Source organism: Polypterus senegalus, chromosome 12 (assembly GCF_016835505.1).
Source record: "Polypterus senegalus isolate Bchr_013 chromosome 12, ASM1683550v1, whole genome shotgun sequence".
Lineage (NCBI taxonomy): Eukaryota > Metazoa > Chordata > Cladistia > Polypteriformes > Polypteridae > Polypterus > Polypterus senegalus.
The window spans coordinates 54,370,968-54,385,730 of record NC_053165.1 but is presented as its reverse complement, the minus strand read 5'-3'; the positions used below and the strand labels follow the sequence as shown (position 1 = coordinate 54,385,730).

The 14,763-nt window shown below is 35.5% G+C and overlaps 1 protein-coding gene across 1 annotated transcript in view; it reads left to right on the top strand.

The window, feature by feature from the left end:
* susd2 (sushi domain containing 2) overlaps positions 1-14,763 on the top strand; it is a 68,217-nt gene that overhangs the window by 7,568 nt on the left and 45,886 nt on the right. The window contains exons 6-9 of the mRNA XM_039771417.1: positions 1,083-1,284; positions 4,848-4,933; positions 5,478-5,746; positions 5,999-6,136. Of these exons, the coding sequence (XP_039627351.1) occupies positions 1,083-1,284; positions 4,848-4,933; positions 5,478-5,746; positions 5,999-6,136 (695 nt within the window). The remainder of the gene's footprint in view (positions 1-1,082; positions 1,285-4,847; positions 4,934-5,477; positions 5,747-5,998; positions 6,137-14,763) is intronic.

Below are 14,763 nucleotides of genomic sequence, written 5' to 3'. Positions count from 1 at the left end.
TTGTTATGCAGGTGTATTGTTTTTATAACATACAAAAACATTCTAAATAGACTTTTGCTTTATTTGTAAGCTATAATATATTAGTCAATGATTAGCACTGTTGTTCCCTAACAAATCCAAGTATTGATTCAAATCCTGGCCCAGTCATACTCTGTGTTCTGGTTTCTTCTCACATCACAAAGTCATTCATGCTGTGTTAATTGGTGATGTTAAATTAACCCTTCAAAAATATTTTCCTGTAAAATTGTTTTACAATGACCAAAGGACTAAATGATCAAATGCAGGAAGGATTTGCTTAGCAACAATTGTGTATAGAATGTTCAACAGTAAGTGGTGTCAGTGACCTTATAATATTATTACTTACTATTTTACTGATGCCTTTATCCAACGTAACTTACAACATTTGAGATATGATTAGTTACATTTCTTTTGGTTTTCCAGTTTGAGTACAGGCTGGTGAAGTGACTTGTTCATGGTCACACAGTGTCTGTCCCAGAATTTGAACTTACAACCTCTGGGTTTGATGTTCTACATCCAAAGCCTTAATCAGTAAACCACCCTGCCTGCCAATAATATTAACCTTTCGTAGATGATTAAAAAAAACCAAACCTACAAATATTGTATACAGAGAAGTACCTAGTTAGTTATATAGTACTTCTAATACAACTGATTAACCGACAGCACTATAATTGAGGCCCATTGTCTTATGAAATATCCCATGCGAAGCTGAGTAACACAGTTAGTACGAATTATATATAAAAAAATATACACCATATTATGCAAATCAATTAATATTGTGCTTTTTAGCTATCCTTTATTTTTGTGGAACAAAAGATATGTTTACAAGACCAAGACCAACTGGCCAACCTCCTCCAAAACTTAAAATTTTGCTTTTTCATCTGCTGTTATTTGCTATACATGATCCATAACCACTCATATACATTTGTGTTTCTACTCATATTTTATTGCTGGATCAATCAAAATCCATTCATTTTTATTATATTTTTCACATTTAGTGGTCACCACCAGTGCCTATCTGCCACATAAGCCTTAATTCACATCTGACTGTTTGCTTCACTCAGGGATGTCACTGCCATTTGGTCCCCGGTTCATGCTCTAGCTTGGCATTTGGAGGAAATATTTAGGAAGAATTCTGCTGCTTGGGCTCAGGAGAAGTGTAACCGTTGGCACAAAGCTGAGGAGAAGCTCCCAAACTTTCGGTCCGAGATAATTGACTGTCCATGTACACTTGCCCAGGCCCGGGCTGATACAGGCAGGTTTCATGTAAGTATAATTATGAATATGGCATATGAGGAGGCCTAATATTAGTAAGGTAAAAGATTTTTACTTATCCATTCATCGATTTTCCAACCCGCTATATCCCACCACAGGAAGCACACACACACACACCCATACACCAAGCACACACTAGGGACAATTTAGAATCGCCAGTGCACCTAATCTGTATGTCTTTGGACTATGGGAGGAAACTGGAGTTCTCAGAGGAAACCCACGCAGACACGGGGAGAACATGCAAACTCCACGCAGGGAGATTTTTACTTAATTGACTTCAAATCTCTCCATGTTTAGCTTGCAAACAGTTTAAAACATTCTAGTAGAATTTACTACAAAATGGGACAGCCTAAAATTGTTTCAGGACCTAGATTCCTATAGATAGTAAGAAGCAATGAATGTCTATGCTACCTCTATAAAGAATGAATGTTAGTAACTTGAGAGGATAATCTTGAAGTATTTTGCATGAAAAATTTAATTTTTACGTATTTCTTATTTTCATGCTGTTTTTGTGACATCATCCTGGCAACTGAGGTGCTTCTGTTTTGTAGTTTTTGGGGAGATAAAAAAATGAAATGCAGAGACACAGAAAATCTAGAGTCATTAGTAAACTAAACCAAGACATACTCTGTAAACTATTATCAAAATGAGGTTACAACTAAACAGAATTCTCATATTGCTCTTAAAGTGTCTGATGATCTTTTCTAATATTTCTCAAAGTGTGGACCTCTTAAATGGTGTGCTGTCTTCTTTTATATTGGCAACATAGTGATGTTACATGCTGTGTGTCATCAACACATGTGAGTAGCAAAGGCTATCTTTGCCATGAACAACACAGAGGTGCCCATGAAAGGCAAGATGGTAGTGTCCACAAAAAGAAAAAGAAAAAAGGCATAAAAATGACATGGTGTTACCCAAAATAATGATAAAAATAATCAAAAACACAAATAGTAATAGATGCCCTCCAAAAAATTATATGTAAACAAAATCAGTTTTGAAACGTGCTATGTGGAAGAATTAACTTTTGAAGGTAAGGACTGATGTAGAATGTAGTTGGTTTATTAACACTAGCATGGCGAATTGTTTGCGTACTCAAATGAATATTTGGACTTAAGTCTTCACATAATATACACTTCACATCATTATTAGTATAATGTGGAAAAAGTTTCTGCTTTAGGTATTTGTTCAGCATTTCTCGCATTCTTCCAATGTATGCTAGTCCACTTTTCAGTGTGGCTAGAGTGATTCACATGGGTATTTATTTTGGTTTTGTGACCTTTGTTGAGTTTAATGTAATACTGCTTTTCTTCAATATCCTGGTCAAGTTACCTTGTAGTGAGAATTATATAACATAGCATACTTACCACAGACAAACAATAAGTCCTAGTGTTTTGCAACATTTTAAAATCTATATCAAGAAAATGTCTTAAAAATCAAGTTAACCTATATCAGACACAGAACATACAGTACACAAACCAGTGTGATAACCGATTTGTAGGCCTGCATAAGCGGGCTGGTTTCCCTAACATTACCTTCCTAAATTTTCCTCATTTCAGGTTGTTATTAGTGTTAAGACTAATTCGTATTTCATCCACTATAGCCTCCATCCAATTTTTTTAGTCTCTTTGTTGTCTTGTTGTCCACTTTCACTCTCTGAATGCACTGTTTCACCTAATTATTGTCCTTTACAAAGTCCATTTGCTCAGTCCAACACAACCTATTTCTCCTCTACATGATTCATCACCTCAACTCAGTTATGTTAGATCTTGATTCCCAAGCTATATTTGTATACGGCATCATTCAGCTGACATGTGACATGGATTTCAGTAAACAGTAATATAAAAGGAGTTGACTGATGTATACATTTGCACATACAGTATTGAGTTTCATTTGCATGTTCTTTTGCACCATTTGTTCTTATATGTATTTGCTATTTTATTTTGTTATTATGTTTGACATTGTAGCATTTTTTGCCAGTAAGGGATTAATTTGTATATGGGCAGCTACTTATATTGGCTGTGCCTGTTGTATTTTATAATATCACATGCTGCTTCTTTTGTCTTCAGTTTTGTTGATAAACTTTTTTCTTTTATTACTTTTAGGTATGCACTGGTTGTGGCAATATCAGTTAGATCTCGACTTTTACTTTTGATTTTCCATGATGAATTCTTCCTTACCAGCCATCTACCAGACCTGTGAATCTGTTCTTGCTATTCATTCTCAAGTGCTACAGACAGATGTTCAGCCATGCATTTTTATAAAAAAAAAAAAAAAGTCTTGGGGTTACAATGCCACAGAGAGTTAATCTTGATATACAAGTTATTTCTATAAGTAGAAAATCCATTCTTCAGATTAACTGTTTTTAAAGATATGGGATGTTATTTTAGATTTTGCCTTGTGTTCCACCTTATGTTGTATTTAGGACCATTCCTGGAGACCGTATTGAGAATTATATTCACTGGTGAACACCTGGTGGTCCATATAGCTCAGCCAAAAGAATGTGCATGAAGATGCCATGTTTGTTAAATGAAATTGTCAGTTTGCCGTAGGACAGTGTCACATGAGTGCAACTTTTAGCTGCACAGAAAAAAAAATAGTTGTTTGTGTGTATATATACCCAGCAACTACTTAGAATGTTTTGCCTTCTCAGATACAGCAGATACATCAGGGGCTGGAAGGCTACATTCCTACTATTTTGAAATGATATTGTCCTCTACGTCTTATTAATACTGTGATTTCTTCAATAACAGGATGAAAAAAATAGGAGGTCAAGTTACTCTGTCAGGAAAAAAAAACGTTTACAGTTTGCAGGTGTCAGATAGCAGCTCTGAAGGTAGAGATGTTGAAGGACCTCATGGCTTTTTCCACAAAAGGCAGAAGAGGTGATGATGAGATTTGTATATGAATTAGTTTAGTGGTGGCAGTCCTACTGGCATTTTTACAAGACATTTGTGATGAAGTGAAGCTAAGTCGATTTCCTGCTTCATACTATACATTGCCACATTCACATATTGACTAAAGTGACAGGTACAAGTTACTAAAATGAGGTTCTTGGATAAAGTTGCTGGTGTAATTCTTCATTGGAGAATGAAGAGCTTGACAATCCAGTAGAACATTTTAGCAGAGCCATTGGCCGTATGCATAAAGAGGAAATGGTTGAGGGTTTCGAGTGTTTAACGGAAATGCTACAGGGAACGTTTTACAAGAAATTTACCAGGACACTCAGGGAAACATCTAGCACTATTTGAAAGAACTGAATTTCTCAGCTTGCCATAAGTGCCTGGAATTTCCCCTAAGTTATTAGGAATAGGTATTTCATGTCTTCCTTGTTCGATCTGTTTGTACTATGTTCTCCATCGGAAGCTGATGGAAAATTAGTAAATTAACCAAAGACTGAAAATCTCTGGAATCAGACCTGCTAATTGTGCTGCTTACCTAAAATCTCTGTCATCTACTGGAAGAACTGGCCACCTGACTGTACGTTCTGCCTGTTACATTGGAATACTGACTAATTCTGTGGAATAATTATTTCTGTATTTGTTGTCGCTTTGCAGACTGACTATGGATGTGATATTGAAAAGGGCAGTGTGTGTACATACCACCCAGGAGCAGTGCACTGTGTGAGAGCTATCCAAGCCAGGTGGGTGATAGTGTTTATATATGGCACCTTTATAGACCTGTCTGAGTTTTCTTCTTTCTTTTCTGTATTTATGTTCACTCTCATAAAGTATATCAGCGGCTATTAAAGTCTCTTAATCCTGGGATCATATTTATAAGTAAGTAAACATATTATAATTAAGCATTCAGACATACAATGGCCCCTTCAGTGATGTCATAACAAGGAAGCTGTTTTGCAAAAACAGGAAAGATGACAGAATAATTCTAGTCAGAAAAAACAGTAAGTAGAGTAAAAGTAAAAAAAAAAAAAAAAAGTAAAGATGACATAAAATGAACTGGTTGCAAAACCTGACAAACCTTAATTTATAAAACTGATAGAGTCCTACAACAGACCTTATGACAGAGTTCATTAGGTTTGGTGCCACAAAACTAAATAAATAGCCTATTGTTCATTTGGTTAGTCTAAATGTTTAGTTTCTTCCTTTTCTATATAGCTCACTCTTATTATGATGGATGGTATTCTGAATAAATCATACACTTCACTAAACCATTTTGTTTCTTTCAAGCCCTAAGTATGCAGCAGGACAGCAGTGCTGCTATGATGCTTCTGGGGCACAAGTATTGACAGCAGATTCCATTGGAGGAAGTACACCTGACAGAGGCCATGACTGGGGTTCACCACCTTTCAAAAAGCCTCCTCGAGTTCCAGGGGTGTCCCACTGGCTTTACGATGTCATCAGTTTTTACTACTGCTGCCTGTGGTCTAACAACTGCCACTTATACTTCCTACATCGGCCGTCAAGTGACTGTAGGACATACAAGCCTCCTAGAGTGGGTAAGTGCTTAGCAATCACTTTGTCAACAGAAACATTATGAAGTGTGGGGACTTTATTTCAAAAGAAAAAATGTGGAATGGAACTTCTGAAAGTGACTAAAGTATCAAAAAATCAAAAAAAAGCAACCACTAGGCAGCAGTAGACAGCTGTAGGAGTTAAATATATCTAAGATACCTGCATCAATTTTCTGATGCATGTATTCTCTGTGCTAAGTAACTGTATTGTTTTAATTCTGACATCTGATATTGCAGGAACTGTCTTTGGAGATCCCCATTTTGTAACATTTGATGGATCCAATTTCACATTCAATGGAAAAGGCGAGTACTATCTCCTTCAGGCGCCTCACAAAAACCTCACCATTCAAGGGCGAACTCAGACTTTATTAGATGGTAAGTACATTCTTTGTAGACAAAATCTGTTTCTGGTTGTATGCACTGTTCATCCTTGAAATAATGATATTAGAATGAGATTTACATCACAAACACAAACTAATAATGCTAGCAGAATTTAGCTGCATGTTTAACCATATGATCAGGTATGCTATACACCTTGAGCCCAGCTGCCATGGAGGTAGTGAGAAATACAGGAGGAGTTGGATTCTTTGACCCAAGACAAAAAGCCATATCCAACTTGCAACAATTCATAAAACATATGTTGATATTTTAAATCTTATACACAATATACATTGACTTGTCTGTAATAGACCTATAACAGGTAAAGACATTGGTAAGGTTGTGAATTTGTATGTTTTATGCTGTAAATTTCTTGCTGAGAAGCATCTAGACATGACCATTAATCTGACTCACACTGTGGTGTAATGTTGTACTGAAAATGTCATGGTACATATTACTTTCCCCATAAAACAAGAAAATCTGTTCATTGGTATGTTACAGATAGGTTCCATTAAACACAGATTTATATTCCATTGCTTTTTTACATTCAATCTCAAAACCGCTTAATTCAGAAGGGTTGCAGGGAACCTGGAACTTATCCCAGCATCATACAGTGCAAAGCAGGTGGACACACATACTCAAAATTCCCATTGTTACTACTGACAACCCGTTTAAGTGCAAAGGAATAGAGTTTTCTGTAAAATTGTGTTTCACATTGATCATCAACAAAAGCCAAAATCAGTCACAAGAAAAACCAGGAATTGATCTGTGGGAGGTTGGGAAGTTGTATAGTCTAAGCAACTCCAGTGAAATACTGTAAAAACAAGTACAAAGCCAGGTGTGTGTGTATACATATATCATTTGTAGGTAGAAATCCACAAAGGGAGAAAATACTTTTTTATTCCTAAGCTTTCGGCAACCTACCAAGTGTTATCATCAGAGGAATATTATTAGACATATAGTAATCAAAGGCAATATGCAGTATAACAAATCGGGAGTAGGGGGGTGGGTGTAAACATGGGGGGGATTAATAAGATAAAATTCGAAGGGTGTTGTACATAGTCTTTTTTATTATTTGGATGTTCTTCTTTTTAAGTCTGTGTATGCTGGATTCATGTCCTTTTGTATGTTAATGGTATTTAAATTTGATAGCTACAATTCAGCCAGCTCTCATGCACTTTTAGTATTAGCCGTGAATCTTACGTACATTGTGTCCCAGTTAAACTTAAGTTTGGTTGAACTGGTACGTGCGTATATCAGAGACTATTAGTCCATTCTTCCTTCTGACAGCATTGCGATGTTCTTGTATTCGTGTTTCAAGTGTTTTAGATGTTTGTCCCATGTATACAGCTAGGCATGCACTGCATGGTGCCCTGTATACTGTGTCTCTGCTGCAGATTTCTTGCTTTTGGCATTAAAAAGGACTGACTATAGAGTGTTTTCCAGTTTATGTGATATTTTCATGCCTGATCCGTAGAGAATGCACACTGGACTTTCAGATACGCCACAGTGATAAGGAAGGCTGTGCCAGGTAGAATGGGAGATCAGGGGGGAGTCATTGTTTGCTGAGTTCTGGGGCGTCTCCTGTGTAAGAACTGTTTGATAAATGTCTTGGGGTAGCCGTTTGTTGTGAACAGATGGAACAGACAATGTCTTTGATTCTTTTTCTTTTCCTTTTTATTTCCTTTGCACAGGGAGTGTAAATCCTTTTAAACCATGTCTTAACAGAACTCTGTTTATATACTGTAATGAAGGGTGGTTGCTGGAAAACACTTAATAATCAAAATGGCTTCATTACCTCTTTCAAAGGAGATGTCTAGGAATCTGATATGTCCGTTTATTTATCTTTCGATAGTGAATTGAATTGCATGGAATACCGAGTTGATATTTTTGTGGAATTCATTAAGTTGGTTTCTTTTCAATATGACAAATGTGTTATCGACATAGCTTGTCCAAAGTTTGGATTTGAACTGGGTTAGAGCTACGGTTTCCAGTTTCTGTGTAATCAGTTCAGCTAAGGGTCCTAATAACACAGATCCCTTTGGCATGCCTTCTTTCTGTCTGTAGCATTTTCCAATAAAATGGAAGTGAGTTTTTTTTTTGGCAAAGTGATGTTGAATGCATTATCTCCTTCGTGGCCAGCTTCGTTAGTGCCATTATGGTGGGGTCATTATTTAGTTTTGTTAGTCAAGTCTCTGTGGCTAGATGAATTGAAATCATTAAAAATACAGAGATATGACATTAAATGAATGAAGGGCGTAATGCATTTAACATCACTTTTTCAAAATTAAAATGTAGGTGAAGACGTCCACATTGCCCTCATGCACCAATGAGTAGACCTTCTCCTTGCTGAAGCATTTCACTTATGTGTAAAGTATAAGGCAGATATCGACCTGATATTTTATCCTTGGTTTTCATTAATCTCTAACTGTACACCTTTCTTAGACCATGCTCTTAATGGAAGTATCACATCAGGTCGACGGTAGCCAGTGAATGTGCTTTGACTTAGCAATATTTCTGACTAATGAACAGAAGTAAAAAGACTAATTCAGGTAATAGACATAAGACTATCATCATATTATTTGTTTTTATTTTATTCTTGATTCTATGTAGGTGAAAAAGTAAAATAAATGAAATAAAATGCTTTCTATGGTTATTGAACCAGCTATAATAGGTTATAGCCAATAGATGGCTCTTTTGGGCAACCACTGAATTCAACTAACTGGAAAACAAAGTTGGCTTGGTAATTTCATACCTTCAAAGGATTTATTTTATTTCTGATTTGGAAATTTGTTTTACCTAATGATAAGATTATATGTATTAAAATCTGACTGTTATCTAAACTTCTCCTTTCTCTTGTAAAAAGCCTTTTCTTTACCCTCGGTTTGTGCTAAGTTATGTGGGAGATCATAATCACAATGCAGTCTATTAGGTTAAAAAGGCCAATGCATTCATTCAGATGCTGTCATGTAAATCCTTTTTTTTTTATACAAGGTTATACCACATTTTTATATACGTATCTGAGTAGTTTTAATACCTATTCCATATCCTGTAAATATTCAGTGTTGTTCCCTTATGCGTTACATATAGTCATGTGAAAAATTAAGCAAAGTACACTCCATGAAATGTTTTCCTCATTTAAATAGTATTTATATACAGTATAAAGGTGATTTAACTGGAAAAAAAAACAATGAAAATTTGACCCTTTAAATAATGTGTTCATTGAAAAAGAAATAAATTAACAGCTATGCTATTTCTTGCCTCTAACAGCAGGAATTACCATCTTTGGCAGAAACAATGTCAAGTATGCGTTACCTGTAATTGTCTATTATTTTCTGACATCGACAGGTATAAAGTTTCCCAAACTCCTCAACTGCTGAATTCTGTAAACTGTGTGATGTTTGAGATGTGTCTTGCCTTCACATCCCATTACAAATCCCTCACAGCATCTTGATGGTATGCAGATCCTTACTTTGACTTTACCATTCCAGAACCCTCCTTTTCTATCCTTTCAGCCAGTCCTTGTCATGTTGTTTCTTCCACTTTTGATTGAGATTAAACCTTCTGACAGATGGTCTCACATTATTTCTCAAGCATTCCCTGGAACAATTTCTAGTGAATTCTATGATGCAAAGCTGTTCAGGCCCTGATGCAGCAAAACAGTCTCAAACTAAAAGACTTCCACCACCATGCTTTACAGTTGGTATCAGGTTCTTGTGGTCAAATGCTGTCATTAGTTTTTGCCTAGTTGTTTATGGACAAACTTTAGATAGATAGATACTTTATTAATTCCAAGGGGAAATTCACACTTTAGTCTTGCCCACATGTTTCTAGACAACAAAGGATTCCTGGCACAACCTTCCATGTAGATCAAATTTGTGCAGCCTCTTTCTAATTGTAGACTCATTTCCTTTGACATCAACAGTAACAAAAACTACCAATAGATCTCCTGATGATATTCTGGCATTCTTAGTGACTTGTTTAAGCATCTTGTGTTTCGCTCTTGAGCTGAACTTGTTGGGGCAGCCTGGCTATTTTTGCTGGTGTTTTGAAATCTTCTCCTTTTGTAGTGGATGTTCAGCACAGAGAAACAGTTAATTTCTAGTTGTTGGGGATCTTTAAAAATCCCTTCCCAGGCTCAAAGGTATCTATAACCTTCTTTTTAAAGGCGTCAGAGAGCTCTCTCCATTTAAGTATGGTGATAACACACACTTTAACAGCAAAGAGCAAACCAAACTAAATCTCTAAGGTTTAAATAAGACAGGATTATCCAAGTTCCTCTCTTATAATGTGCTACTTGTTTACATTTCATCTGATGCACCCGATTGTCATTTTAGGTATCTGAGGTAGTGTGCTTTTTATATTTATATGAAGACAGAAGCATAGCATGCAGGTTCCAAACATACAATGATCATGTTCAGAATTCAAATCCAGAGCACTGGATCCTTGAACTTAATCATTGCCTTTAAAACCTGTTGCCCCTTTATATGTACACCAATGTTAAAAACTTTGAAATCACCTAGAAATGTTTACTAGAAATTGGTAGTTTTTTTAATCAAGGAACCATAAAATTGATATTAAAATACAGACAAGACATTGCTAATGTTACAAATGCAAAGCCCCATTTTCAGCAGCTATTACTCCAGTATCCATATGGTAAACCCTTAGCTTGTTTTTAGTTATTCATGTTTAAATGTAAAGTGGTTATTAAAGATACTTGTATAAAAGTGTTTACATAGCTGAAACCTGTTATTCTGTTCAACAAAGAAATTAAATTGTCTTTCATTAAATTGCAAGATACTGGAATTACTCAAGTTCAGTTCAGGGTTCAGAACTTGCCAAGACGAAACATTTTTACCAAGACACATGTCAATCTATTGTTGTTTTGTGAAATGAAGGTTATTCCATGGCCAGGAGACTAAATAATATTTTATATAAAGGTGATCACTACTATCTTGACATAAAAGAATAAACTTGATCTAACCAGGATTTGTAGTTTGAGAAACAAATTTCTTATACTTTTGAACACTATTGTATTTGTATGGATATTTCATCATTTTTTTTTTAATTTTGGTACATTTTATTATCAGCAGGTGGGAGAGTACTGTTGCAATTAAACATTAACTAATGGCTACAAACGTGGAGTCCTTTTAGTACAGTATCTCATAGAATAGAATGTCAATGCAAACCAGAAAGCCACTCATTTTAAACACTGCTCCTGGCTCACTGGGTAAATATTGTCAAGAATTAAGAAAAACAAAATGAACTGGCATGAATCAATCTTGCACAGTCATTCCAGTGAAACTTTATTGTAGATAGTACCTGGGCCTGAATTCAAGAGGTGTGGGACAGCAGTGCTACCTATTGCTCTACTGTGCTGCCCTACATTTAGTAAAGTTGTTTTACTTGTTTTAGGAAAAATGTTTTTTTGTTCAATTTAGCATGTGTCAGGAGACCAGCATTCTACTGTTTTACATTCTCCATTAATAGAGGAGTGTGACAGATTAAAAGTCAGCTGAATGATCGTGACATTTAGCAAAAATTACCTCACTAACAGAAAATGCTAAACTGAACAAATCTTACTTTGTCTAATTCCATAATCAAAGTCTTAATTGATAGGAAATAGTACATTGCTTATCTATAATATCATTATATATTTAGAAGTGAACACAGTGAACAGTCCTATATGTTTATTTTACATTTATAAAAAATAGTGGGTAGCGATAGAGCCACAGAACTTAGTGAGCCTGGGTTCAAAGCATTGCATAGTCACTGATTGTGTAAGTGAGTACGCTCTGTGGTGCACCAATGCCCCATCCATCCCTTGGGTCTGGGTCTGATATGGTAAAATAGGGCCCCAGGAATCTGCATTACCAGAAAACTGCATTAAACAGTTTTGGTAGATTAATGGATGAATTAGTTTTAACATATGCTTTTGAGTGAGACTATTGCTGGACAGAAATACAGTAACAGTCTTAGGATTTTATTTACAGACAGGTCATTGCGTTTATTTGACTACATGCCAGTCAGTTCACTGCAAAGAATGTAATACGTATCATATAAGAAGTATGCATGACACCTAAATTTAACCAAAAATAAAGATGCAACACAGGAAATGTTTTCTTAATTTTGTAAAAAAAAGATAGCCATAAACATTTGCCTTCAAAAATATATGCATTGACTGCTTGTGTTCTTTAATAAGTCAGATGGTTTTTCTTGCAGTGCATCTCTGCAACTTAACCTCCTTAGCGTTACATTTTTTCATAAAAAAACGTAAATAACATTGCATTTTTTGGCTTGAAAAATGTCATTTTTATTAAATCTCCTTGTTCTACTGTAAAACATGCGAAACATTAAAACTAAAAAGTCAGAAGTGTAAAAAGTGTAATAATCACATAAATAATAATAATGATGATGAATAATAATAATATGAAATTAATAATACTAATGATGATACTAATACCATATACTGTATACTGTGAAAATGTGCTTTTGGTGTGGTATATCTTTGTACAGGAAAACTGCTTAGGTGTACTGTCATTTAGCCGACTCTGTTCAGCATAACGGTTCAAACCAACAACATGTCTTTCAATTACGTCATCATCAAGAAATAATTTCAAGTAAATAAGTGGATCTTGGCTGTCATACGTTCACTTTTATTCCTGTCTGTCCCATAAAATCTAAACGAGGCAGTACTGGTTTATTTGCAGCACAGTCAACAAAAACCCAAACGTGAGCATCACTTTCGGAATCCCTTTTTGGTTTCACTGTCCATTTCAGTTTCACTGAATGAAGACAGATTCACTTTGTCATTATTGCTGATGAGAGGCCCCTCAACATCACAGCACATATCACTGTCAAGAGCGTGCAACACCTGGGCTGCTGAAAAACATTTCTTATAAGACGCCATTATGAGTGTAGGAGAAGATGCGTCTACACTGTTGCCCGGGTAACACTCGGACTTGATGCTTACTTAAGACACGCCTATACTGTTGCTACAGTAATGCTCGGGATTAATGCTCTTTGCACTTTTACAGCCTGAGTAACCCTTGGGTCTAATGCTTATGTGAGATGTGTCTATACAGTTGCCTGAGTAACACCTTGGGTCTAAAGCTTTCAAAACAGTTTTCACAGCCCGACTGATGCTCGGGTCTAACGCTAAGGAGGTTAAGGTCTTAAGTTCTACAAAATGTTTCAGTACCCCAAAGAGGGTTTACAACAAGAAGAACTGCAGCTTTCCTTTGCAATGAGGCTACACTCAGAAGTGAAAGTTTAAAAAAATGTTGTATGTTTCCAATCAGGTTGCAGTAATTTTTTAAAATCTTAATGAGGACAATGTAATCAATAGTCACTAAGGTTACTGAAGACAGTGTTTCCCAAACTCGGTCCTTGGGACCCCCTGTGGCTGCAGGTTTTTGTTCCAACTGATTCCTAATCAGTGACAACACCTGATAACACTGATCTCATTTAATTAGATGGTATTTTTTTTCATTTATTCGACATTCAGAAAAGCATAGCAGCATGATTTTTACATTTATAAGACATTTATAAATATTTCTGCTTTTGCTATAGATTTAAATGCTTAACTCTGTTTTGTTGATTTCATTATATTTTGCCCTTTCTGTGTGCAGTTTTTCCCCATTGTTGTATCTTAATAATGACAATTTAAAACGAGCAGAACAGACACACTGAATAATCAAAGGCTGCAGCAAGTACTTTAGAGTCAGACCCACTAATTAGTAGATAATGGATTAATTAAACAATTAAACACCTTGAAAAGTAGAATGAAAATCAAGATAAAAATACTGTTAAAAAGAAAAAAAAATACATTATTCCTTTATAACTGTTTGGTACATTTAAATTTTTTTCTTTTTAGCAAACTTACTTTTCTAATTTCTATATTGTTCCCTAAACACAGAACTTGGGAAATATCTGTTCCCTTAATTAGCCGAGGAGTTCAATTAAAAACAGAAGCTGGTTGGAACAAAAACCTGCAGCCACAGGGGGTCCCCAGGACCGAGTTTGGGAAACACTGACTGAAGATGTATTAAACAAATTATTATAAATCAATTCATTATATTAACCGAAGTTACACTATTTAAAACCAATAATAAAAAATAGGAAAACTGATTAAAGAGTATGCCTATTCGATATCAACACCACAGCTCTCATCTGCATACACCAATACAATATATTTATAATTACGATTTTTACATAATCATTAGCATGTTATTAATAGTCAGCGTACCATATCTTGCATGAATCAGGGCTGTACAACTACTTTAGCAGCAGGATAAATTCATGAATCAGCAGTGTACAACATCTTATTTTTTTCCGTGCTCACCATCAATAAACATAACAAAACCTGCCTCTTCTCGGCATGTATCATTTGTCCCTCAAACAATGGTGGCAAATTTAACTTGGGTGTTTCTTTATATTTCATTTAAAGATAAAAAATTGGGAGTATACATGCCTAGTAAATAATTACCTGTAAAGAAGAAGGAATCTAAGCCAGATCCTCAACACTAGCACTTTTCACATTATTCAGTATGCCTTATAGTCAAGTATAATATGGAAACAATTGTACTGTGTATTCTTAGTGGCTTTGAATAAATGCATAAGCT